This window comes from Drosophila takahashii, chromosome 2R (genome assembly GCF_030179915.1).
Source record: "Drosophila takahashii strain IR98-3 E-12201 chromosome 2R, DtakHiC1v2, whole genome shotgun sequence".
In the NCBI taxonomy this organism is placed as follows: domain Eukaryota; kingdom Metazoa; phylum Arthropoda; class Insecta; order Diptera; family Drosophilidae; genus Drosophila; species Drosophila takahashii.
The window spans coordinates 39,321,435-39,348,882 of record NC_091679.1 but is presented as its reverse complement, the minus strand read 5'-3'; the positions used below and the strand labels follow the sequence as shown (position 1 = coordinate 39,348,882).

Below are 27,448 nucleotides of genomic sequence, written 5' to 3'. Positions count from 1 at the left end.
TCGTGTTTATTACGTTTATTTTAAATAAATTTTATTTAAATAACTTGTTAAGATTTACAAAACAGAGAGCGTAGCTAGATTGTTATTATAAATTATTGTATTGTAATTTACAAATCGATTTTGCGGCTAAGTTCTGCTGTTGATGCGGTTCTTATAGATATCTCGTATTTTCCTTCGTTATTTCTGTAGTTCTAGGAGTGCAAGCATACAATATCATACAATACGAATACAAATTACAGTAAAACTCCTACAAATCGAGCAATAAACAATAAACTTAGGCCTAAATATATAGTGTATGCTTAGCTTAGATTCTAGTCAACAAATCGGTAGTTTATCAAACACTCTGACTTGAATAGCGAAATGTATATCTTATGATGATTTGGTGTTGATAGGGAGTGGAATTTAGAGTTGCGGATATGATGGGCATTATACAAATATGTATGGATTCGCGTGAGATGGATATTAGGACTAAGTGCACGATATGTTTGCCAAAAGTTTGGTATAAATTTGTTGTAATATTACGCTTAGATATGCTGCAAATGTCGCCATAAATACGGCTGTATATCTATGTAGGTATATAACATTTTGATTTCGGTTCTCTCAATTGGCAGAGTGTATTTCCAAGACTTTTATTTTTCTTTTGTATTTTTTTTTCGATATATATCCAAGAAAGTGTCGTATACAAGCATTTAGTTATGTCCAAAAGTTCGTTCAAATTGTATCTGTTTTGGTATATCTGGATTCGTATTAGTACTGATCATCATGGGTATATAAATTGGTATAATTTCCTCTATTCACAGTTCCGATTATTATTAAGTTTTATTTATTTTGGGATAAATATTTACAAAATTTGAGTGTTTAATCAAGCTACTTTAGAACTATATCTGCCCGATCTAAGCTGTTGCTGCATGATATGCCTCCCTCTTTCATATGTTTTCCATTACTTTGATATGGTATTCTATGCGTATTTGTATAAATCTATAACCGAGGCGTATTGAAATTAAAAGTTAAAAACGGGATACAATCAAAAAATGTACAACTATATCGATAGATTTTTGTTTTGAATTTTGGAACCATTCTCTTTTGTTTATTGCACTTTCGAGCTTCTTGTAATTGGCGTGATATCTGCGTATCTCCGGGGGAGTAGGGGATTTGGGGCCTGCCAATAGCCTCATTTAGTAGTAATATTATTTGGTTGACGTCACCAGTTGGGTGCTATAGCCCTGTGTGTTGCAGGTGGGCAGGGCGAAGGGATTGAAACTCAGGCTGCTGACCCCTGGAAATAGAAAGAAATGGGGATTTTATGGAATTAATAGAGATCTCAGGAATGGGAAATATAATTTACAAGGTTTAAAATTTCTAGTTCTTAAGCTCTTATAGAAATTAAGAAGTTTTAAACACAAATCTACCAAAATAATAACATTTATCTACTTATATTTAGGGGTCTTTTATCTTAGTGAAAATGGAAATTATAAATACCGTTAATCGTGTGTTGTCTGTGGTGTTTTGTTGATGGTAGAAGTGTGTGTTTTGAATGCTCAGATTTGCTCGGTCACACACCCAACCACCCATCCACTCCAAATTTTTGTGGGCGTCCTTGCAGATTTCGGATTGATAGATGGTGTCTGGCCGTGTGTGTGTTTTCGTTTTTTGGGTGGTGTTTTTGTTGGGCGTGAAGCATTTAATTTCAACAAAATGTCGTTACTCTGCCCAAAAGTCCGGCTCATCCTAAGGTCATCCTCATCCTCCGTTCAGCTCCTCCGGCTAGCTGGCATTTTGGGATTCTGGGGAGTCCGGGAAAACGCTTAAACGGCCGCCGCCGTGGCTGCTGACACGGCTGGATTGTGCCACGGCTGGTGGGGATGTGGGTAGTGGTGGTGCGGGTGGGCGGTGGCCGCGTGGTGGTGCTGCACGAACGCCTGATGCCACGTCGACGACACGGCGGACACTGTTGGAATTAATGGCGAAAATGCACTTGCTGAGCATACTTTGTTCACTTTGTTTTGGGATGGGTTTTGGGGGGGAAAATGGGGAATATTTGGGGTGTGGAGACGAGCGTTTTGCAGTTTATGTGGGGCGGTATTCATGTGAGAGTTATACAAACATAAGCTAAAATCAACTGAAGATTATAAACACAAATAAAGGAGTTCTGAAACAGGGGTTCGATTGGAAGGAAATGTATTCCTTATTAAGAGATGATGGGAACATGAGATCATCTAAGATTTCTAAGATGTTAAGGGTACTCAAATTAAATTCTTTCATTAAGTGAATTCCTATATCTTGACAAGTATACTTATCATTTTCTATAACAGTCTCAAAACTTTTAATTTTTTTTTTCAAAAATGGTTCAATTTTTTTTTTTATAATATGCATTTTAAAAATAATTTTTTCCTCAAAGAAAAAAAAATTTTGAATTTAATTTGGAAATAAAATTTTTTAAATATGGAATAATGTAAATGTCCAATATTACACAGAAAAAAATGTCAGGATCCACTTTACATTCACGGGTAAACTTGAATAATATCTTATCAATTTTTTGGTTCCATTTTTTTTGTAATGTGCATTTTAAGAACTTTTTTTTTATCGAAGAATTAAACAATTTAGAATTTTTTGAATTTGGAAGTAAAATTTATAATTATGGACTAAAGAAAATGTCCAATATTACACAGAAAAAATTTCAGGATCCACTTCACATTCACGGATAAATTTAAATGCTTTAGTTTTACCCTTGAATAATATCTTATCAATTTTTTTATAAGTGTAGGACCCCTTGAGAATACCGAATGCAGGGCTTTTAGATGAGTAATTCAAAGGGAATCCCCTCACGGATCAATAAACTTACTTGACGTCGAGTTGAAGACGCTGCCGGGCGAGGAGGAGAGTGTGCCCATGTTGGGAGCAGGAGCATAGCCATTCGCCGTGGCCGCCACCGCAGCACTGGCCGCCGTGGTGCCATACGATCCTCCCGAGCTGTGTGGCGTGGAGGCGCTGCTGCAGTAGCCACCACGTGGACTCACGCTACTGGACTGGGCCCGCTGGTAGTCGTCCTCGGTCCACTGGCCCGAACCATCCTGCACACTGACCGCCAGCTGACCGGCGTACGAATTGAAGCCCGTCGAGCCGCCCGGGGATCTGCTGCAACACGGGTTGAGTATTAGTTTCTGTTTGGTTACCTATATTATATGAGCAATGCTATCCTTACCTGGGCATGGAATACAGGGCCTCGACCAAATCGGCAGCCCGCTTCAGGATAATTTCCTTTTGCAGCTTCTCGGGATCGCCAGGATGACGGGGTATAAGCTTCTGCAGGCGCTGGAAACCATAGTCGATTGTGGGTTCGTTGAGAGCTGCTTAAGGCGTTAAGAAAAAGGTTAGATATGGAGTAGGAAAGATACTTGATGGACCTGCGATTACTTACAGACATAGACGAAGCGACCGGGCGATCCCTTGCAGAACTGTTTGCTCTTGTAGGATAGCGTCACCTCCACCACGCCGGGAATGTGTCTCGGTGGGGTCTGCACCCGGATGGCGTGCGAGGTGATCAGCTCGCTCCAGACTAACATGGTTCCAAATACCACTTGCAGTCCGTCGAAGAAGTTATCGCCCACTATGATCACGGTGGCGCCACCTGTTGTCCAGCCCTCGCTGGGCGAGATCGCCTTGATGCAGGGCGTGGCCACGGGCAGCGGTGGATAGAGTCCTATAAAAAGAATTTCAGAGATTCAAAAGGTTAGTTACTAGATCCTAAAACAGTTGCCAACGCTTCAGTTTATGCCAATTGCTACGTAAGAAATAAAAATAGAGGGAAATCTTTGTTGGATTCTACGTAAAACGAAAAAAGTTTGGTCGGAATAATTGGAATTTTGCTACGGACCATCGTAGGTACTGTCGGGCGCTAGGGGGTGACCGGAAATGGACAGGGATGTGTTGCCTGTACCTTCCGTGGTGTCCAGCCGCTTGGCCCTCCGTCCGTGCTTCGAGTTGTTGTGCACGAACATGTTGTCGGAGATGGCCAGAAGTGGCCCGTCCACGGCCACCTGCGTGGAGATAACCACCTGGTTGGGAGGAAAGAGCGAAATTATCCATTAATATCAATCGGTGGGCTTAAGATCCTGCACTAAACTCACCTGAAATCGGCGCATGTCCCGCGGGTTGCCGGCGTTTTTCAGACAGTTTTGATTGCATTTCAAGAAGAACTTTAGGAAGAAGCTGTAAAGAGAGAATGATACGATTAAATTATGGATTAAGTGTAAAATTATACACACAGAAAATATTACAGGAACATCAAATATATTTTATTTAATCTAAAAACATTTCTTATGCAGAAGAATTACCTATAATAGGTAATTTGGTCCCAAAAAATATTATGTCATATTTGGATTAATGTTTAAAAATGTTTGATATATTTCTAGGAATATGATATGTAATTTCTTAATTTATATAGAGTTCATATTTAAATAGCAAACATTTTTGAATCTATTTTTAAATTATTAAAAAATTCCTTTTTACAGTAGTTTGGTTCGAAAAATTCTAAATTCCATTATTTTATTTGGATCAAAGATCTACAATGTTTGTTATATTTTTGTACACCTAATATAGAATTTAAAATAATTTAATAACAAACATTTCTGCAGTTTCTCTGCTTACAAAAGGCAAGTATTTTGATCCATAAATGGTATTGCAATCGCTTTTCCCCTTTGCCCAGGCAATTATCAATCAGTTGTTCATTAATGCCGGCTTCAATTAAGAGTCTTTACGATGTTCCCGTCCTCGAAGGCGACTTTACGAGCCGCTAATGACGGGTTGCGCCTTTTTGCTGCCACTTGTTTCGCCTTTTCTGGGCAGATGTTTGCCCCGGGGCCATAGTGAGTGCCCTTGCGATAAGTGGGGTGACAGCCGGCGAATGTCCTGCGGCCAGGATGCGAGCCCTGCCCAATCCTATACAATCCAAGCCAATCCAATCCGATCCAATGGAAACTGACACCCGTGTGCGGTGCATTTAAATGCTGAAGCTGAAATACTTTTATGCATCCGCCGGCGACATGATACGGCCCTATCGAAAATTCCCTGCTCCCTTTTTATTTGTGCAGAAATAATATTTTCCCTTCTGATCAGCGGGGTGGCGGAAAAGCGGCGTTGTGCCGGCAATTTTCATCATATTTTTTTGTGTTGTTCCTCACTCGACAAATTGAACAAATTAGCAGGGAGTTGGGAGCTGGAGGAGAAGGATGAGGAGGGTTGATCTCTGGCCAGCGGGTGGCCTCTGCATATGTCCTCTTCCAATATGACGGGTGTCGCAAATTTGTTTATACTTCCGACACTTTTTTGGCTGCCGAATCTCTGGCCCTTTTTTAAAATGTTAAAATGTGCTAGCTCTAAATAGGTCTTGCGAGTGGAGTACTTATCCCGAAGTATAGTCCATAAATTATTACTTAGGCGATAAGAAACTGGCGTCGAGATATGCCAAAAAGCTATAATTTCAATTAAAATTAAAACTGATAAAACGCTGTACCAGTGAGCAGTCTCCATTAAGCGCAACCTATTTGAATCACAAAGTGTTTACAAATAATTATTTTGCTTTATGCGTGATTCTGATACCCTTGAAGAGGGTACAATAACTATAGTATCTTTAAAACTTTAGAAAACTATTTTGAACTTCTCTACTTGCTAACTATTTAGAAAATATTTTAAAATATTAAACTTTTAAACATACAAATTTTAAAATGTTTGGAAATATTTGAATAATATAGTTTAAAAAATTATGAAGACTGTTATTATTGCTAATTATATTCTTATAAAATGTATAAAAATAATTTTTACAAATTTTAAGCTAACGATTATAATATTTTACTTTTAATGTCAAGAGTATATAAACTTTGTCTTGTCAAAAATAGCTTCTCCAATTGTTTATTTAGCTTTAAAGGCCAAGCGGCGTGTGGGGCTTATCGAAACTGTGAACTTGTTGGACTTTGCAGTGAAAAAACAGATGTGAGTGGATGGATGTTATCCATTACGGAAAAAAAGAGCATCGTAGCGGGCTCATCATCATTAACACAAGCATTCGACGACTGCCATCCCCCGAGAATTGGGAATTGAGAGCCGTGTATCTGTCAGATACAATATCGAATTACAGTGCCGGCAAACGAACGTGGAAACTCGCAGATGCGACTGCAGTTTGAAATTTGAATACGTATCGAGTGGCCGAAGGAGAGGATCTTCGATGGGCGAACCAAAAAATTCACTTGCCCACCGATGACTTCATCCCTGGGACACCGGAGCCATCATCACTTCTCGAACATAGCCTGCATTTTTATGGGCAGCTAATTGACTTTCTCGGAAGCATCCTGCCCCTCAGACTCGCTTGGATTACAATGTTTTCAAAATATCCTGACAGGACACATAAATTCACAGGCTCTCCCCCATTTGCATATGTCCTCCGCGCTTATCTTCAAGATGCTATACTGCAGTTGAGAAATCAAGCTGAGAATTCGAGTCCTGACCAATTCAAGGAATCGAAAACCAACCACCCACTTTTGGGGAGCAATTAAAAATTCCACTCGCGTCCTGTCAATAAATCAAAGTGTCTCCCATCTTGGCCTGGCTTTTCCCATTTTCCGGGCTTTCAGCCAACAAAGTTAGCTCTTTTGGCCTCCTCTTTGTCCTTTTGTTTTGCCAGCAACGCGAAATTTTCATTTAATGAAAAGCTACGCATCATCAAATGTTCGCACATGACATCGGGACACCTCCGGGAGAGATTTTCGATGGGCTCCATTGGCATCTCGGGCACGTAGCGCCAACGAAGTGCATAATTGGTCATTCATATTTGGGGAGAGAAGGGGGGGTCGCGACTTGGCGGTATCCTTCGATTGGGCGGAGATTTGTTTTTTAAGCAGCCTGGAAAGTCCCTAGATTTCGAGAATCTCGAGCGGAAAGATAAAAGCTGCCCAGATGGCAATAATGGGAATTTTCGATTAGAATTTAAGTGACTTATATGTCTTTTAAAAAATTTTAAAAATCGAAAAGAAATTTATATACTGAGAAATATTGATAAATTCTAATAAACTTCTACTGATAAGAGCAAGAGTTTAACAAATTACATACTTATTAAAACAAATATATTTTTTAAGTATTTCAATCTATTTAGTTTTAATAATGAAATTATAATATATCTGGTTAACCCTTTTTAAAAATTTGAGCAATATTCATAAATGATCATAAGCTTCTACTGATAAGTGCAAGAGTTTAAAAAATTACATAATTATTGAAACCAATATATTTTCAATATATTTTAATCTATTTGGTTTTTATAATGAATTTATAATATACCTGCTAAAACTTGTTTAAATCACAAGAATTACTTAAAAACCTCTAAAAAATCACCCATAACTTTTAACCCTAAACTCAGGTCTTATCCAGCCCATCAGAGGCACAGAAAATTGAAATAAATTCCCAGTATCTTTATCGAAAAAGTGAAAGTTTTACGTATTTATGGTTTGTCGACGCAGCCAGGCGGCGATTAACTGTAAATTTGCGAAGCAGCAACAGGGCGAACAACAAATTGTGGCATTATCTTTGCATCGCCAAACAGGACACAAATTTAATGATGAATTTCAAGAGGACATAAATCGCTTTGCCAGGACTACCCAGGCACCCACAACCACCCACTCTACCAGCCAGTTTTTCCCGCTGATATTATCTGGAAAATGGCGTGAACAGGCCGTGAGGAGCCGAGAGCGTTTTTGGCGCACGCCGAAACCAAAAAAGGAGCTCAGGTGAGGAGGCGGTGAGTTGCCTCCAGGCCACCAACTTGTCTCTAATTTTTCACTAACGATAATATTCAAAATTTTCAACTTTATTGTCGCATAAAGCCAACGACTATGGGGCAATGACAACCGAAAAAGCCAAGGAGGCTTGAAAAGTAATGCGAAAACTTACTTTCGCGCCATTTCTATGCCTTTTGGCATTTTCTCCACCAACAAAAATACACAGAATACAAATACACAAGAATACAAAACGGGAGCGTCACGAAAACATGGCCGTCGACAAGGATGAAGTCACCATTTTGGGCTTCTATTGTTGCGTTGGGCTTTATTTATTTATGCTCTTTCTCGGCTTAACGCTCCACGCTTCGCAGGACGCTTGGAAGGACCAAGGATTCCTAGATTCCCAACCCCCAGCTTTTTATCTGAAGTTCATGGCTTTTTTCCTCCTTGGGCTTCTTTTGTATTGTAATAGACTTTCGCACGCGGGGTTGAAGTTCTCGGGGCTGCGTGCCGTCTGCAGGATACGATTATCCTTTTGGCCGGAAGAGAACTTGTTGAAATCACTTTCGCTTTCTCTCGCCGAAAAACGAACAGAGAGTCTGAGTCTGAGAGAGAGTGAAAGTGAGTGAAAGATACTTTTGAGTGGATCTTGGGGATACGAGTGAGCTTTTCATTACGCGTTTGTTGTTTTTATATATATATATATATATATATATTTTTGGGGTTGCTTTGGGACCAAAAGTCATGCCGCTGGGACCGGGGAAATACCTTCCGAATGCTCTTGTTGTCTTTTTGCTTTGGGGGTGCTTGTTGTTCTTGGGATTTCTTCATCTCTAAACTGATTATTTTCGTACCAAGCACATCGAGGTTAGATATCAGACGACGATAAAAGTAGCTGGCATCAGACGCAGATAGAATGGCCACAAAAAAAGATACAAATGTATCTGAGACGACGACGGGAGGGCGTACGTGTGTGTTTGTGACCTTATCCCTTTGCTCTCCACTGAACCATCAAATTATCGACCTCATTGAAATGCCCCAAAATTATGCCAACTATTTCCGCATGTGTGTGCCGGAGTGTGTTGACTGTCAGTTAACGCTTTTAATGCCATTAATTATGCAACAGGGGTAAATGGCCGAGGAAATGGCTAACAGAATCGCACAGACAAACACCAACTAATAGATGAGTTTATCCCAAGATGATGAGCCGAGACAAAGACAATGGATATGGATATATGTAGTTGGGATCTGTGCATTTTTAATCCATATGCCATTTCAATTATGCACATTAGACGGCCTTTGCCTAATTCATTGGGTTAACCTCAGGGAATCAGCTACATTAGAAGGGTTAAATGAGTTATCAATCTATGTCTAAAATAACTAATCAGTTACAAAGCAACATTCTAACGATTTTCCATTATTTCAATGGCAAACTTTTCAATCTACCGTTTGAATTTACCTATTTATGATTTAATAAACGCCATTTCCCAGGAGCAAACCTAAATTCAGCCTGCCAAAAAAGCGAGTGCCAATTTAAAGTGGGGAAAAGTGCAAAGCGCTGCGAAATTTGCATTAATAATTCAATTCCAATAGACAGTCTACTACAAATATGCAAATGCGCCGAGCCCAGGAGTTCTTTGAAATGCAAAAATTCAATTCGAAATTTCCCGCTTCCGTTTGCCACATCTCGAAAATCCATTGATTTACGAGGTGCAAATCAAATGCACTTCGCACACCTCAAATTCAAATTCCAACTCAAACTCAATTGTTTCCACTTCAAAGATAATCGTTAGAGTCAGTCTATGAAAATTATATCTCGAAACGATGGTTTTTTGTGTTGTTTTTTAGGGGAGAAATGGCTGCGATAAAAAGGGAGAAATATCTGCTGCTCCTCATATCTTTATCGATAATTAACTGTTATGGTCTCTCACACTGCGGCTGTCTGCCCGGAATGTCTGCCCAATATTTCATGGGCGTACTGTCGATTGCTGACCGCAAATGCCGTCAAAATCGTCTCTTTTTTCACATTTTCTGTTTGCCTCGCTTTGAATATTTGAGCAGGCCAACTGGCAGCCAGGACTTCTTGTTTTCCCCCCGAATAACCACCTCCTCAGGCCACCGGGACGCACGTCAATCAGCCACCCGGCCAGGTGGCTGGAATGCATTTAGAAAATTAAAAACTGTAGCCAACAACTAGCAGCAGTTTTGTCATCATTTTTAGCGCGAGTGCGATTATCAAGGCATGCGATGAATGGCCCAAAACATTTGCTCACCTCACGCAGCACACTCAAAGTTAAGAAAATGGGTTTCGAAGGGTATTATTTATGGTTGTTACATTTCAAATATTAGTTATATTATACCTTATTGTTGTTAAATTTTAATATAACTGCTGTTTAATTTTTTTTGGCGCCCCCGGGGGGACTGAGGCAATGAGGCATTTTACAAAACCTTAGATTTTTTTTGTTGTTATTATTTTAAATACTGTCTTTAAATTCTTTGTATTTCCAAACATTTAGAATTCTCTCTTCTGACCGCGTCTGTAAAACCTTTTCCCCCCTTTGTTTTTGCATATTGGACACCACAAAATGTCAATTCTATTTGCTGCGGGCCAAAAAGGGGGCGGGGCATTCGAAGGGTAGTTGGCCGGGAGTTGGCACTTAGTTTATTTGGCGCTGCGGTGGACAAAACGCTGGCAAATATAGAAAATTGAAATAAAGCGAAGAAAACGCCAATGACGTAGATAAATGCAAGAGTGGCAAATTTTCGATTGTTAGCCTGAGAGCTTTTCCACCCATACTAAGTTTTCCTCTTTTTTCTTTGCTGTTTTGTTTTCTGTTTTCAGCTTTTGTTACATCGCTTTCGGTGTTCGAGTGGTGGGTGTAGACACTCTTTTTTGATTGCCCCACAATTTACCCAAATTAAAAAGTCGAACGCGCTTCGGTTGTCACGCGATAACGATTTTAATGACCGCCGCCGATAACGATGCCAATTGCATGGCTGTCAGTATAATTCAAGTCATTACGCATACGCCAGATGTGAATCAAAGAAATGATATCCCAAATGGAGCGGACACAAGGAGAGATACGCGAAATAAACCAAATAAAATAAAAACTCAAGATCGGTGGAAATGTGTGACAAAAACGTGGAACATGTCGCAGAAACAACAACACGAATACCTCGAAATACAACCAGGACAACAAGAACAACCAGAACAACGACCACCGCCGAAGTGAGCTTTAAATTCACTTAATTATGGAACACACACGAAGTGCATGCCAACAAACTGGGAAAAGGGCAGAGACAAAATGCGTGGCAATCGATCCGGAGACAATGCGAGTGTCCAGTGTCTTCGCAAATCATAAATAAATAAAAAAGAAGGCCCCCTCAAGAAGGAAAGAGAGAGCACGAGTGCAACCGAGACCGAGACTGCTACTAAGCCCTCATCACCTGCCCCAGGTAATTGCAAATCCCAGCGATCTATTCCACAGTGGTGCTAGCATAAAATTATCGGAAGTGAAATATATAACACAGGTAATTTATTATAATATATTTTAATTTTCATAACTTTGAAAGTTAAAGAAAACGTACTATCCCTAATAATATAATAACGACTCAAGCTATTATAAAATTAAATAAAAACCACTGCATTATTATTTGTAAATTATAATAAAGCTGTGAATTTTAGAGGTCCGATTTAGGCAGATAACTTGATATTTTAACACTCTTTTTTTTTTTTTTTAAATTTTTTTAACCCATTTTCGCCACTCTTTGACCCACTGTGCCCCAGCTCATTGTGTGCACAATTTCGGCATCTCCAAAGCCTCCTCTTGTGGCCAACTGCAGATCGCTTGCATGAATAACAGAAATTCATCAATAAAACATGTGCAGATCGCCGGCGAATGTGGCTAGTGGCCAGTGACCAGTGGATAGTGACCAGTGGCTACTGTTTTCCTGCAGCTCTCACGGCACACGTCCGAACGTCAGTATATCTGGCCAAAAGCGAGAGAGAGAGCGAGAGATACCTGGTAGTCGGTAGTTGCCCTGGGTCCAAACTGGTGTTGTTTTGCTGTTGCTGTTGTCATATCGTATCAGTTTTTGGCTTTCGTCAGCCACTTGGAAATGCAAGTCGGTGTCCCCTGGATCTCTCGTATCCCCTGGATCCCCCGATTTGGAATTTTCAATCAGTTCCAATTGTTGCGCGCCGCTGACAAAGTTTCGCTTGGATCGGCGGTGGGTTTATGGAAAGGGGCTGAAAAGGCTGAGTGGCAAAATGCGTTGGACCCCCGGGCAAGTTAGCGCTTTAGCTGGGGACTCTCCTCCTTCTCCTCCTCCACTGGCAAAGGCGAAATTTAGTTGCGAACAGATAGATTATCCCGGGGTCTTTGTCTTCCCGCCGGCGGCATGATCTACTGGCATATCAATGAGCGGGTTGATGAAGCTGGATGGGCTGGCTCTGTTGGCCACCGACTGATCCATGCCGCCTTTTAAGCTGATTGGAGATGGTAGCTGCTTGCTGGAGGAACCTGGCGGCCAGGAGTGTTTTCAGCTGGTGATTGATATGCGCCCGAGTCGCAGGAATGGAATGCAATGCCGACAAAAGTTACAGCCCGCCTGACAAATGCGACATGCGGACACAGGGAGCTGGCGGGGATCACAGGTGTGAGCGTGTCACGATAGCTCAATAGAAATTTCGTTGGGAGATGATCCCTTGAGAAGGTTTTGAAAATAATAAAATTACCTATTTAGATCTTTTTGCTAAACATCTCAGCTTTCTCAGAGAAGTATTTATACAATTTGATACACAAGTTAAATTCAAATAAAGCATTTAAAATATTAAAAAAAAAATTTTAAATCTTAACACTAATCTTATAATATTTAAAAATTCTATTCTTTTCTTTTTGGTGTATATATTGCATGATAATTGTTCTATTAATTTAGAATTGAATTGAAATTTATGCAAGGAAAAAATTTGAAGGTCTATGCTTTCAGCATAGGTTCGATAATAACTTTGGTAAATATTTATTTAATAAATTTCAGGCCTTTTGATAGTTAGACGTTGAATCTAAACACTAAATATGAATGCAAATTTATTGGTTCGGCTCATATTAATTGACTCAGTTTTTGTCCAAAATATTTTGAGAAAATATCTTAGACCTTGTATTTCACCCTTTTTAAATTCTCTATCACGCTTCCATCTCTAGATAGGATTAGCCAATGCAATGTGTGAGCCTCCAGCTTGCCAGCCTGGCTAACAAGGCGAATAAATAGAGGAGAAATTAATTAATAATCGTAAATATCAAGCGCAAAGTGTCGCGCCCGGGCACGTGGGGCAGAAAAAGAGATGCCACATACATATCTGTGGACGAGGGACCAGGAGTTGTAATATCATCAGCTGGAGATCGGCAAAGTGTAACTGTTATTCCAACGGATGGCATTCTGGAGCAACAATTTTAACAAGATCATAAATGTGCAGCGGGCGATCTGTGATCTTTACCGAGATCGAGTTTTATTTTTTCAGCATCTACGAATCGGTGGCTGTGTGGCAAGAACTGGCTGGCTGGCTGCTTGTATTTTTTTGCCACTTCCAAACTGATTTTTGCCCCGGCCACTTCCTAATTTGCAAGCTCAGGTGGGGGCAGCCAGAAGGGGCAATCAATTAAATTTAATTATGACACCAATTATGGGCTGATTGTCTCTGAGAGGCAGGCTGCCAGCCAACCGGTCGCAGACACTTTGGCTGCCCACTTTAATAATAGAATCATTAAGCGTAGAGATCTTGGGTTCGCAGAAAACCACCATTGTGGGCAGTCCTACAAATGGCAATTGCATCTGGAATCGGAATCGGCATACAGATGATGGAGATGTGGAGTTGTGGAGTTGTCCACATAGGCAAATACTTGGGGACACCCTTCGCCGGAGGTCCGGCGATCTGGTTTACGGGGAATCACACAGAGCCACTGATTATCATCTGCATAAGGTGTGCCTCAATTTAATGGGGCCTGGGGACTACAAAATTGTTTAACAACTCAATGAGTTTGGCGGCGATGGCAAATGGCAGCTGGAGGATGGCCAAGAAAGGTTGGATTCAAATACTTGACTCAATGGAGGTGGATTCAGGGGTATTGAATTAAGGGCTTGCATAGTCGGAATGAAAGTACTTGAAATGTGGAAAAAATCTATTATTTTAGGTAACATTTCTTAATTTTATGGATATTTTTGGATAATCTTTTCTAGAAAATTAAATACCTTACAATTTATAAATGTACTTTAAATATAAAAATATTGTTTGAAAATAAGGACACTTTTTTTAATTGTCTCAAATCTCGTTTTAGATTTATTTAACCGCATGTTTCCTTAATAACTGGCTTTGCATTTTTGGTTTCCTCTAATTTCCTGCACTCAAATAATATTTCCGAAGCCAATTAGGAAGGACACACTCCCCAGGATAAGGAGCAGGGGGCGTGGCGGCCGCAAGGATGTGCACACAATTAACATAATTCGACTGACACGCGACAGTCGTCAGTCGGTTGGCGGTTGGGGATTTCCCGGCAAATAAGTGGCTTTATGGAGGGCGTGTCGGATTGCCGCGAACTCGTCTCAATTTACAATTTATGAAAATAGAATTTGCCGCTGCCATTTTGATGAATTTTTGTTTGTCTCTCGCTCGATGGACTCGCTGCCTCCCAGACTGCAGCTTCTGCTTTCATTTCAGCTCCCCTGCCATCGAATAAAGGGAAAATACCCCCCTTTTCGAGCTCTTTGCATGTCTGCCGCATCATGTTTTATATTGCAGTTGATAATAATGCCAATAAATCAACGATACGCATACACCAGCCGCAGAACAGAGCAGGCTGACAAAATAAAAAGCCAGCGACGATGATGAAAAGCAGCTTAAAATGTCATCTTTTGTGTGTGGCAGAGCAACAGGAGGAGGTCCTTGGACAGGGAGGCGGATGTCCAGGTTGGGGATGTGTATGTTGGAAGAGGAGAATGAACTATGACTACTTACCGATCAATAATGACGGGGTCCGATGGCGTCTCGTTGCGGTTACCACAGCTCTTCTTATCACAGCAACGGCTGAAATAAACAATCCAATTCGAATAAGTTCATATAAATAACTCGATATTAAATGTTACTCATAAAATATAGATAAATTTCTTTTTTTTTGTGGTTTGGTAGTGCTTAGGGGTTTTAAGGGCGTATACTTAATATTTCTAAAAACAACGTGGATTTACTTGAAAAAACTTAAAAATATTTTATTCAGACGTTGGATAAAAAGTCTTAAAATATTTTAAATGTATTCTTGGCTTTCCAAGAGAATTTGAGGAATTTTGTCCTTCTTTCTTTAACATTCCTACCTAATAAGGTTTAGTTAAGTTTAAATTCCTAAAGGTAAGATTTTATAAAGTAGCTTATAAAACTCAATTTATACATCACTTTAAACTTTGTGTCTCTCTATAGAAAGTATGTTAGAAGTGTGCCCATTTTTTGGGGGTCAGACATTTGTCATTGCTCTGCACTTATCTGTTATCTGCATCTATATACGCACTCATATATCTATATCGAGTTCAATGGCTGCGTAATTTTTCGACTGCACAGCCCCTGGGCTAGATGAAAAAAAAAAAAAATAGAAACGGGAAAATAAAAGGGGGGTTGCGTGGGCGTACTGGGTGGTTGAGGGTCATCTGGTGGTGGTATTTTTGGCTTGGACCCGGCTTTTGGCTTTTGGGTCTTCGCTGGGCATATATAACATAAACATGGATGGCTGAAATGGGCGCAAAGCCAAAACGATAAAGAAGACGTCGTCGTCCTGCGACTCCCCTTCTCTTTCTAATGGGGGAGTCTGCAACCCCCGCGTATAAGTGTAAGTGTGAGAGTGTGCTTGTGCGCGTTGTCCCCTTGTTTTTGATAATGCTACGCAAACATAAAAACTGGGTGCCAATCCGAAATAATAAAAGATGGCCGGCCAGCAGCAACAACAACAAAAGCAGGGGTGGAGGTTAGGATGGAGGGTGGTGCTAAAGGGGGTGGCCGGGGTTTTGCCGGCTAAAGCTGTGTAATTTTTTTGTTGTTTGGCTTTCTCTCAGCTTTTTTTTTGGCTTCTTCCATGCCGTTTTTATTTTCTACGCAACCTTCAACTGTCAGAAAGCTGCTAGAAGGGTGAACAGCAGCCCATGAGGGCGGTGGGTGGATGTGGGTGGCGATGAGGCGGCGCGGTAGTCAACCATTTATACGTTTCAGCTCGCGTGCGTTTGAGCGTGAAAATAAAACGAAGGACACTCTCCGCTCTGCCGGACGGAGCTTAAAAATCAACAAAATTAAAGCTGTCCCCCAGTTTTGTCGGAGGGAAAAAGCATAAGAAAATCGTAAGAAAATCCAGGGAAAATCACGGAAAAAAAACAACTACAGGCGAAACAAATGAGAACTCAGGTCTCTATAATTTGAGTGGCTGCGGCAAAGGATGGGATGAGTTCAGAAAAAAAAGGCAAGTTAAAGAAGCTCCAGGGAGCCGGTTTCCGAATGCCCGCGAGACTTGAGATTTCGATTCGCAAATCAGTATGAAAAGGTGTGGATTTCAAGGGAGAATATTTTTGGTGTAATAAAAAGGGGATAGTAGTGATAAGCACTCACCTGCACATCACCTCGTGCGTTAGAAGCACTCGACACATCTCGGGATTCTTGTCCTGACCCTCATATATGATGGCCTGAAATGGGAAATAATAATAGGGAATTAAGGAGATTATATGGAATTAAAGGAAAATTACTTATATTTTTCCTAATAATATTTATAATTATTTTAGATAACTGCGATCATTATTTATAATCACTTTAAAAAATAGAATATCTTTAATAGAATTTGGATTTAAATTGAAATTTTTAAATAAATTAGTTTTTTTTTAATAAAACTAATTATGGTAACTTGAAAAATTATGCTTATTACTCTTAAAACATTTAACAACAAGGTAAAAAGTAGAAATTGAAGTAATTCTAAATATAAGTTTTTTTGTTTTGGCCAGCTATATATATTCTAATCTAACCACCTGAATAAAACCCACCTGACCCCGTTATTGACCCACTGCTATCGACACTGCCGACTCGACCCCCGCCCGCTGCTCTTTTGACCCCCTATCAAGTATCGTTTTGGGCCAAGACAAACACACATAAATGCTAATTACAGAGCCCCGAAAACTCGGGCCAGCAAATCGACATATGGGACACAATGCAAATATTGACAATGTCCACAATTTTTACCTCTGCATGAATAATATTCCGAGGGGTATGGGCATTGAAGGGGCGTTTTGTGCGAGTCTAGTATTTGTGTTTGCCCAGTGAAAACGCCACTCGAACTGTCTGTTTGTTTTTTCTTGTGCGGTGGAAATGAAGTGAGGCGTGTTTTCGAGGGGGTGGTGTTCCATAGTGTTCCTTAGTGTTCCATAGAATCATGCCATGTGGAAGGAACAGCAACCGCAAGTGCAGCGTTAGACAATCTGTTGCAATTTCCGCAAGCCTCTCGAAGTTCAGTAACAAAATAGATAAACAATGGATGGGTGGGTTCGGAATACAAAAAGGCGCATAGTTCTCTAATTTAAAAATGATTAAAGCGGGTGTCCTCTTTACCCCTCGCCCTACTGACCGTAATCCAACACTCATCCAGCGAATTAGTTGGCGAAAAACACGGCATATGTATGCGAAGGGTGAAGGACCCGTTTTTCCACGAGGGTGAGAGGATCATTCATCAACTGGCTGCGGAGATACACGCAAAAGTAATAACAATAACCGAGTGAGGAAGCCAAAAACCTGAGCGGTGTTCATCCACCAAAAAGTTGAAACAAAAAAAGAAGAGGAATCACTTGCCGTCAAGGACGAGTGGTTCGGTACCTCTGACGTCACCGGCATATGTGCATTTGTTTCTGTTTCCTAGGATGATGAGCATAGAGCCCATCGCCCAGAAGCTGTGCCCAACCAGATAGATAATCAGAAATTAATTTTAATGCAACCAGCAGTAGTCCTCCGAAGTCCAACCCTCTATTTGGATATATTCCGACGCCCCCTGCTGTTTTTGGCATTAGCTGGGCACATGTAAAATTATGATCATCCCTTATTATCCCGTTTGTCAGGTTAATAATTCCCCCGGACACGGACCCTTTCCGAAACCTGTAAAGGATCAGACAGCTCGAGCCTCGAGCTCTTTCGATGGCCCCGGCTCAATGTCCAATATGTGTGCGGGATATCGAACTTTTCCCGGACGGAGTGCAGCTAATTATAGGCCGGACAAGGATGGGATGTCCTTTTTATCCCACTCCGGGGTAATGGATTTTCAATGTTTTCCCGGGATAGGACATAAAGTTTGCTTCGATTTTTTATGTGACAACCTTGTATTTGTCACCTGTTTATTTTGGACTTTGGGAAGAGGATATAAAGTGTGGGCCTAGTTTGTGATAAAAGAAGAAAAGTAAGAAAGTCTAGGTCAGAAAATAAGAAGGATATTATTGAAATCGATAAACCAAAATATTTTATAGCACCTATATTAAAATAGTTTTATTACTCACACCCAAATATATTTAAATAGCCCAACCAACTAACCAAAACTAAGTTCTCCAACCCAAAAAAAGGAATATAAAGAGGGTAACAACAGGAATCATCATCCATCATCCTTGCGGTGGGATGCAGAAACAAACAATTAGTTTGTATCTCGTTCTCCATGTTTTTGTGGCCGAAAGTCAGGAGTTTGGGAGCTCGGAAATCCGAGGCTAAATGGCTCATCTAATAAAAAAACGGCAAACTAAACGAAAGCCACTAAAACTGGAGTAAAAGCGTTTAAACTACGATTTATCAACAGGACAAAGAACAGGAGTCAGCAAGAAAAAATTTGCAAAAAAAGCGAGTGATGAAGTGATGACAGGACTGGCAGAAAAAGGACTCCACCAGGGGCAGTGGGAGCAAAAGGGGGATGCATGCAAACAGGATGAGCCGCGGTAGCTTTTAAATTTTAAACGATTTTCCATCAAACTCCGGCGAAGAGTCGATTTTTTTGCAGCATTTTTGCAAATTGTTATTATCGCTTTTGCAATAAAATGAATCGACGTTCGCTGCATTATTCACGCACTTGAATGCTGGATATGTTGCATGTTGCATATACTGCATATTTAACGTGCCAAATAAAAATCTCGCCAAACAAGATAAATTATCGCGAACAAAAGAGCGAGTGGAAAAAAAAGATTTTTGTGAAAGGGCAACAATAAAACAAAAACAAAACGGTATAAAAAACCCTATAGAGGGTAGCTCTTAATTTATTAAAGCTTCATTTATCAGGGCAACGCATAAATTGCCCAGGAAGAAGAAAGGACAACGAAATAAAGGTTACCGCTGCAAGGATTCGTGCATCCTCTGTTTTTATTTCGCATATTTGTGCATTTTGCCGAGGGAAAAGGGGGAGAAACCTTTTTGGCTGGAGGTCACTTCCATGGTATTTGCATATTTTTAGGGGCACAGGATAACAATGTAATGCCGACTTCTTGAAAAATTACAAAATAAGTAATTTAAAATATGCACTGCCTAAAATAAATCATTACGTTTCTGTTTGTTTTCATGTTGGTAATTGAAAAGTTTTGAATTATTCATGGATTATGTTGTAATATTCAAGAGCCTAAAATATTGATGGCTAATTGTGGATTTAGAAAAGATAATTGATTTTATGATAGGAAAAAACAACTTATTTTCCAATATTTAATAAGATAAAAATATTATATGGGACTCAGACTTCTTATATTTTAAGAATTTATAATTGGTAGCTTTCTATATTTTCCATCCACCTTTAGATATTAAAAGTTAAGAATTTTTTCACCCAAATACCGTAGTGCATCTTGCACACCTTTATAAAACCGAAGGTCCCTCGAGGGACCAGGAAGAATTTCAAAGAGGAATCCACATGCATTACACATTTCGCATAATGAGGGCGATATCATTTTTTTTCGCACTCTCTCTCTCTCACTCTCTACCCATCCCTTTCGACCGCAGAAATGCACTTGCCGTGAAAGCATTTTTAATCGCATTGCGTGCGAGAGGGAGAGCAAGCGTGGGGAGCGTGGCCATTCGAAAAGGGAGGGTGCCAGTGCAAGCGAGACAGACAGATGGACACATGCAAATGTGGAGATTTCATTTCGCGCAATCTGTTGAATTTATTGAGCGGCCGGCGGCGCCAACGACAACAGCAAAAACAACAATAACACTTTGCCATTAAGCGTGCTTGCACAATTTGTTAATAATCGAAAATGAGTCTCTCTCTCGGCTTTTTAAGTGTTGACATACAAATTAATTTTATCGCTTAATTAACACGCGCAGACAACGTAGTGTGTGAGTGCGATGGCTATATAGTATTTAATGATGCTTTTCTTTAATATTTTTTAACCGTTAGCGGTTGGATAAAGGGTAACGGGTAACCGATTGGCGGATTCTTTAGTTCCCTCGGATTTTTGGGCCCTTTTTCACCACTTTACGTCTCAGTTATCTCAGTGCATTAATCGCCAGTTATCTTCCCTTTCCCTCTAACACCGCCTATCTCCATCTCTTTTTGGTTTAGAATTTCGCTGCGCTTTTGTGCGTGTATTTGAGTGCGTTTTAATCGCGATAAGCGCAATTTTGGCCAAAAACACAAAAACCGAAGGGGGAAAAAAGGATTTCCCTATTGTTTTATGCCGGACCCGTAGCACCAACACTCTCTATATGTATCTGATTTTGCTGATGAAAATGAAATATGATCGCCGAAATGAGGCGATTTTCCGTGGTTCCCGTCGTTAGCTCAAATTGCAATTGCGACGCCTCCCGTTCGAACTGTTTTTCCGCCGTTATCTGATCGAATGTAATTATGATTATGACCATGATTTGCTGCATTCTCGCCGAAAAAGGGGTTGCGTTGCAAGGGTTGTCCGCTTTAGTCGGGGGTTTTTGCCACGTGGACGCCAGTTGCTGACAATTGTCCTGCCCTCCTGGCACCCTGCCATTTACGATTGAGTCCATCGTCCTGAGACAATTCCGCCTTAATCGCATTCGGCCCGCCACAGTTTCAGTTCAGTTCCCAGTTTCAAGTTACGTTACAATACCATCCAAATATCCCAACCCACTTAGATAACACTCGCTTATCCCCGCCTTACCTGTTACGCAATCCGATAACAAAGGCGACACGCGACAAACGAAATGTAAAATTCAAAAACAGCCAGCTAAAAACAAAACATAAAAAAGGAGGAAGCCAAACCCACCTAATCCGATCAAATGATTGTTCTTTTCCCAGCTTGCGACACTTTTCAAACGGGGCACAAACTCGTATCGCTGAGAGATTTTCTCAGGTTAGGGGTAGGTCTATTAAAAATACATCACAAGTCAAGCGGAAATGGGCAATTGAGAAATTCCAAAAAGGCTATTCGATATTTAAAAGATTAAAAAATATATAGTACTCATATAGAAAGCAACCATAATAACTATTTCAGGGACTTTACGTAATATCCGTCAGAAACTCCGTAGTTCCTAATTTTATAAATCACCAGAATCCAAGGTTTTTTCCATGTTTTCAGTTATCAAAAATACTTTTAGAGGAAATGTATAATAGTAAAAATAAATGCACATGAATAAATTAATTGCTAAAAATATTTAAACAAATCTACAATTAGTGTTTCCTCAGGGAATGTGCAGCACTTAGCCCGGAAATTCTAATTTTCCCTTGAAGACCCATTAAATTGGTGTTAATTACTTTTTTATATTATTAAAATAACTCTCTATGGCCCTATTCAATTTACGATAAGCTTTAATTGCTTCAAAATTCCCATAAATAATCATCTTGAGCGATTTCTTATCAACAATGCCGAAAGAACTTAATTTTTTTCGGCAATTTCGGTGTGTTATTTTTGGAAAAATCAATTGGGCGGCGGGTCGAATATGTTTTGCGATTAAATTGCATTCGTACAAATGGATTTGTCACCAATAAAGTAAAAAAAGAAAGGGGGCGATATCGCTGCTGTCGATAATTTGTGGACAAATTTATTGCGATCTCGTTTCTGATGCGAACGCGCGGCTAAATGGGCAAGAAACGCCCACAAAAAGGAGAGAAATCGAGAAGCGAGGGGGTTAATGGGGAAGCTATCGAAAGGAGAGAGAGGAGGACCAACGTCTATAAAAATTTGTCACTCGAAAAATTAATTGCCCTTGAAAAGGACTAAAGGAAAGGCGACGCAAGGCATTAGGCCCACAAAAGCGGACATATGGTGCACCAGGAAAGCAGGAGGACCAGGACGAAAAATGCCCCAGGACTTGCACGCACCCACAACAAAGCGCATTAACAATGTTCGATCCCCGTGCGATTCTCTCGATTTTCTCGCCTTCTCCTTTCTACTCGTTAGCCCCGGTCACACCCCTTTTTTCCCGGGCGGAAAAGTAGGAAAAGTCGTGCGAATGAAATGCCCGTTTGACGACTCAATTTATTGGCCAAAGGACACACCAGGACACACTTAATTAGCCATGACAATCAATTTCGAATGCAACTTATGCTCGAATCAGCAAAACAAACATGCTAACCGAAAAAAAGTGCACGAAAGCAGTCGAGTGGAAGGAATTAGTTTTTCATAGCCTGGTTAACTTTGGCCCTAACTTGCAGTGAAAATAAGGGAAATCGGGAAGTTCTTAATTTATTCAAGTGGTAATCGCAAGATGAATTGCTAACTTTTAAGTGGTTTTTGACGGGGTAGTTGTAACAGCTTTATATAGAGGTTTTTGTTTAGAAGTTTATAAAGGAAATCGATCAATCTATTCAACAAAACTTTTAAGGTATTCCCTTTATAAGAAGTATTTTTGGAATATTAATAAGTGGTTGCAAGATTTTGAGATTTTATTAAAAGGTTTCAAGATAAACTAAACTAACTAAAACTAACTGAGATCTATTATTTATGAAGATTATCAGAACTTTAGTATTTTGGCTCTATTTTAACTATTCTACGTAGGTATATCATATATTATTTTAAAGCTCACCTGCTTGGTCACCGAATCGATGAGGCGCACGAATATGTCCTGTTCCTGGCGAGCTCCTGAAAATAAGAAATAGATATTAGATAAAAAATTTGCCTGTATAGAACTTAGCACTCACCATTTGCATAGAGCAACTGCAGTCGGTACTGGATGCCATTGTTTGTCTTGGTGGCATCCGATTCCGAGTCCTTCTCGATGAAGCCTATGAAGGCCGTCCTCTCGATCTCGATGGGTTGGCCGGCTCGATCATATAAGGCGATCACGAAGTGGAAGAAGTTCGACTTGCGCAAATTGCTGGGCGGCTGCTTCTCGAAGTGGGCGCGCCCGATGCCCAAACTGCAATGGAGAAATTAGTAAAAATATATATTAGAAGGGAGACAGACGGTAATTATGCCATTAGTTGGGTAAATATAGACCGGGCCTAAAGAGCCTCTAATTGGCAGCGAGAGTCTAGTTTAGTGGCCAGTTCTTTTGGCCGGGAATTAGGGGCAACAACTCAATTACGCTGGAGAGTGACATTCGGCTAGCAGCTCGCTCTGATGTGACAACTATCATTAAAAGCGCATAAGCAACATCAACGTGACACAATAATCCTGATGTATGACAGTCCGACTTGTCCGCCCCTCCTACACTTGAAATATTTTCCAAGCACAAGTATGTGGGCCAAGCCGGCAGACATTGGGCAATTATCCCAGGACACCCGTGGACTGGACGACTGAGCCGCAGACGCAGGAATAAAGGCTTGTCCTTGCTATCCATATGCTAAATGTCAGAACCCCCTTTATTCTGCTGTCAGCGAACAATTACCGGACAATGTCTAGCTGGAAGGACTAAGGTAGGGTCCTTTCCTGTTCTGTTATATTATATTCCTTCACCCTCTTCTTCCCTGTATGCATAACGAACAATTTAATTTAGAAAATGCTGATTTTATCAGATTTTTTGTATTTGCGTTATTTCCTCCTGCACTATTTATGTGCTGCTCCTGTTTGCACAGGCAATGTCAAGGAGCCGTGCGCCGCATGTCCTGCCAAGACTCGGGGGTCCTGCAATTATATACACATTTGCCAAAGGATAATGTCGGACGCGGAGTGCCGGGCCATCAGCTAATGATAGAGCTCCCCTCTTGCCTGACTTCCATCGAAAGTGCAATCGAATTGCGTCCTAGTTATTAAATAAGTACTTGGATACCCAGTGGATTTGGAGGACAATTTTATCGGTAGGTGTTTGGATTTGCGTTTGTAGTTTTCATCGGTTTTGATTGCCTTTCAGCAGTTGATGAGTGATACGGTTCAGAGACTCATGGAAGGGGTGGAATTTCAAGGAAGTTTAATCTCTAGTGGCTTGAAATCTTTTTTAATGCAAGTTAAATTATATAAAATTGCAAATTTATTTATTTACCTTTTAGCTTTCATGAGTTACCCGGAATCCTAATTCCCAGAATATTCACGAGAATTGGGAGATTAAAATAACATGATATACTTATGAATAATGCCCTTTAAGGACACCAATCTGAATACGAATTTCAGGCAGAAACAAACACATTTTGCGGTGCTAAAGTTGATTTACCCACAAGCTGATATCAAATTAAGAGGCAGCCCAGGTTTTTTAAGGGGGAAAAGCGGAAGTTCGATGCGATTTCCACAGTCACCTTTGTGAAAAGCTGGGGAGCTGAGCTGGTGGTTCCTGTACGACATATAAATGCCAGACATGTTACATTCTGGTGAAAGGTTATTGTTATGCCGAGTACATCCTGGCAAATAAAAAACTTGTGCCAACTCCTCCCCCCCTCAAACCCCCCAATCCACCTTAGTCCGCTTTTCTTTTTTCATTTTCTTTGTTGACTTTTCAACTCGACTGGCTGGAAATTGTGGAAAATCGTTCTGCGGCAGTTTGCCAGCTCACTTTGTTTGCACTTGCCGCCAATTTGCGAGAGAGGAGCAGCCAACAAAATATAAAAAAACGAAGATATAGAACATTTTGTGGCCGTTTTGCTGTTGATTTTATTATGCCAACATTTAATTGTCGCAAATCGATGCCCAGGTGGCCAGCACAAAAAAAGGTGTCTCTATTCGTGGTCACGTTTAGTCTATTTCTGGCCAGGCACGTGAAAAGCAGCTTTCCACACATGTGAGTCCTTTAAAAAGGCGACTTTATTAGTGGCATCGAAATAGCCTGGCCATTGTTTAAGGACACTTTACGGGCATTTGTTGCAATCTAGAGTTTGCTTCCAACATTTCTTCTCCCTGGACAATCTTTGTTGAAATAAATTTTCGAATATTCCTCTGATTTACGAGCAGCGACAAGAAGTACAACACAATTGTGTGTGGTTTATGCACTTTGTTTTTAGTACAACATTGTTTCTGCTGTTCCAGTTAGATGGGCCACCGATAAGTGTTTAAATAAATGGGTTGCCACAAAACATATTGAACAATTATCGGAATCGAGGAGATTTATTTGTCGCAAAAGTTGCCTACAAAATAATAATAAATCCTTAAATTCAAATTGCAATCACAAAAGTTTGAATTGTCCTTTGTGGTGAGAGAATGGGAAGTATATCTGTGGAGAGTTTAGCGGGGCAAAGGAAGTTTGCTAATTAAGTTTTCAATGTTTTCGATTATTATTTAGATCGATAGAACATGGTAAACATGTTTCAGTTACTTAAAAATTTTCGGAATATATTATTTAAATTAAAATTATATTTGTGATGGCTTTTTTAGGTGATATTGAATACTTTAATAATCACTTAAATTGTTTTGGAATGAAAAGAAAATTACTTTTTTTGTGTTCATAACTTTGAAGATTGACAATAAGTATTGAGTTTAACTTTTCTAACTTCTTATTTATTGTTTTTCAAATAAGACTTCTTTGAATTCAGGAATTTATGAATAGTTTTTACTTTAGAATTTTTTTTTGTTGCAAAACACCTTGTATCATTCCTTTTTTCACCATTAACCTTAATTTTAACTTAATAATCATCTCCACTTTATTACCTCGTATCACAGCGCATTGTCTTATTATTTAATGTCTGATTGTGATTGTGATCCTGATTGAGATTGTCCTGCCTTTGGATGTGATTACTTAGATGGGCCTGTGGGTGTGGGTGGGAATGCTGATTTGCCGCCGCTGAATGGACAAATCCCGCTGTCATTTCGCTCTCGCTTTCTGTTTGATGAACTCGCGCACTTCTTCTCGGCGCGAACATCTCACGCCAGAAACATCTCAAAAGCAACTAAACAAACAAGGGCCAAGAAAAATAAAAGCTTTTCCCAGAGCAACCCTCTTCATTTTTGGTTCCTTGAGTGGGGAGCGGATGAGAGCGGCGGTGGAGTGACTTCTTGAAAGTCGATTCATTCAGATGAGGCGAAAGTGAAAGTCAAAGTAAAATCGGCAACAACAAAATAACATCCCCTTGAGCTCAAAGTCCCCGCTTTATCCCCCCTTACAACAAAAATACCATCCCAAAAAGTGCGTGAAGCGAACATTTTGAGTGGGAATTTCGAGTGAGTCTGGGGTCTGAATGGACGGACTTTGTTTTGGGGTTCATCTTGGCTTAGAGGGTGGGCGGCCTATCGGCCATAAAAATCCGCCCGTCTCCCCTGGCTGACTGACTGACTTACTACGTTTCGGAATCGCTCCCCCAGGGGCCTTCATATATGTGTGTACGTATTGTCGAATGCCGGCTTTGGCCAAAAGTAAACAAACGCACTTTTTTCTTTCACGGTCTTCCCTTTTTGGAGACTTCTTTTTGTTTGGCCTTTTCTTGTGCGTGTGTGTTGCTGAAACATTGTTGCGGGCGCACTTGGAGATTGCCGATGGAGATTATGGGAGAGATTAGCAGAGATTAACGGGGGATTTTCATTGAGAGGCCTCTTTGTCACTTGTCAACAGTAAATGTTGACAGCCCCACGTTGGGCGCCAATCCTTGTTGTCTAATAAGGTAATCATCAAATCGATGATACAAAGATCTTAGTATAAATTTATCTATTCTAGCTATTCTCAGAGTCAAAAGCGGATAAGCAACAACATCTTGAAACTCAATCAGAGTATATAAAGCCTAATTAAAATCGAATAGAATCATACTCCAATTCGTTTTTAAAGTATTTTATTTTAATCTAAATAAAATTATTATTTTTAAAAGATGCAAACTCAATACTCTTAGTGATCACTTTTTTTTGGAAATGTCTGTGATTACTACTGAGCTGTCAGACACCACTAAATACCCAAAGAGGGCCACCCAGCTAAAACAAAGCACTTGAGCACTTGAAAGATCACTTCTTGATGTCACTTCAGGGCAGTCTTTTAGGGATTCCCCCTTGAGCACTTGGTAGATCACTTTCTTAGGTCACTGGTGGGATTCCTTGTCACTTACTTGCTCTGGTCGACGACTGGCTGCATGGCCCACCGGCTGCCCAGCGGCTCCTCCTTCAGCGAGGTCATCGGACCGCGCGGCTGGTTCATGTCGACGGCGGCGGTGGGCGGTAGGCCGAACATGAGGCCGCCGGCGGATCGCGGACCGGAAACGGCACTGGGGTACAGCTTCCGGCCCCACTCCATGCCCAGCTCCAGGGTGGGCCAGGGGGAGGCCGAGCTGAAGCCCGGCACCGGCTCCTCGGAACGCAGCTTAAAGCCGTCGGTGGCGAACGGGTGGTGGGAATGGGGATGTGGATGCGGA

At 40.6% G+C, this 27,448-nt stretch overlaps 1 protein-coding gene across 10 annotated transcripts; it reads right to left on the bottom strand.

The window, feature by feature from the left end:
* On the bottom strand, positions 1-27,418 carry kn (EBF transcription factor knot). Of its 10 annotated transcripts, none has more exons than XM_017138337.3 (11): positions 27,146-27,418; positions 22,895-23,112; positions 22,780-22,835; positions 16,396-16,469; positions 14,773-14,841; positions 4,128-4,209; positions 3,875-4,055; positions 3,419-3,700; positions 3,203-3,350; positions 2,843-3,132; positions 1-1,276 (listed from the first exon to the last, which is right to left on the bottom strand). In XM_017138337.3, the coding sequence occupies exons 1-11, from the start codon at positions 27,328-27,330 to the stop codon at positions 1,188-1,190; spliced, it is 1,674 nt and encodes a 557-aa protein (XP_016993826.1). In that variant the 5' UTR covers positions 27,331-27,418; the 3' UTR covers positions 1-1,187. The 10 variants fall into 10 exon arrangements, with proteins under 10 accessions (XP_016993826.1, XP_016993823.1, XP_070068552.1 ...); XM_017138334.3 differs by having other exon boundaries at positions 3,203-3,347; positions 27,146-27,416; XM_070212451.1 differs by lacking the exon at positions 27,146-27,418 and adding an exon at positions 25,767-25,990 and having other exon boundaries at positions 2,843-3,135.
* Positions 27,419-27,448: the final 30 nt, after the last annotated feature.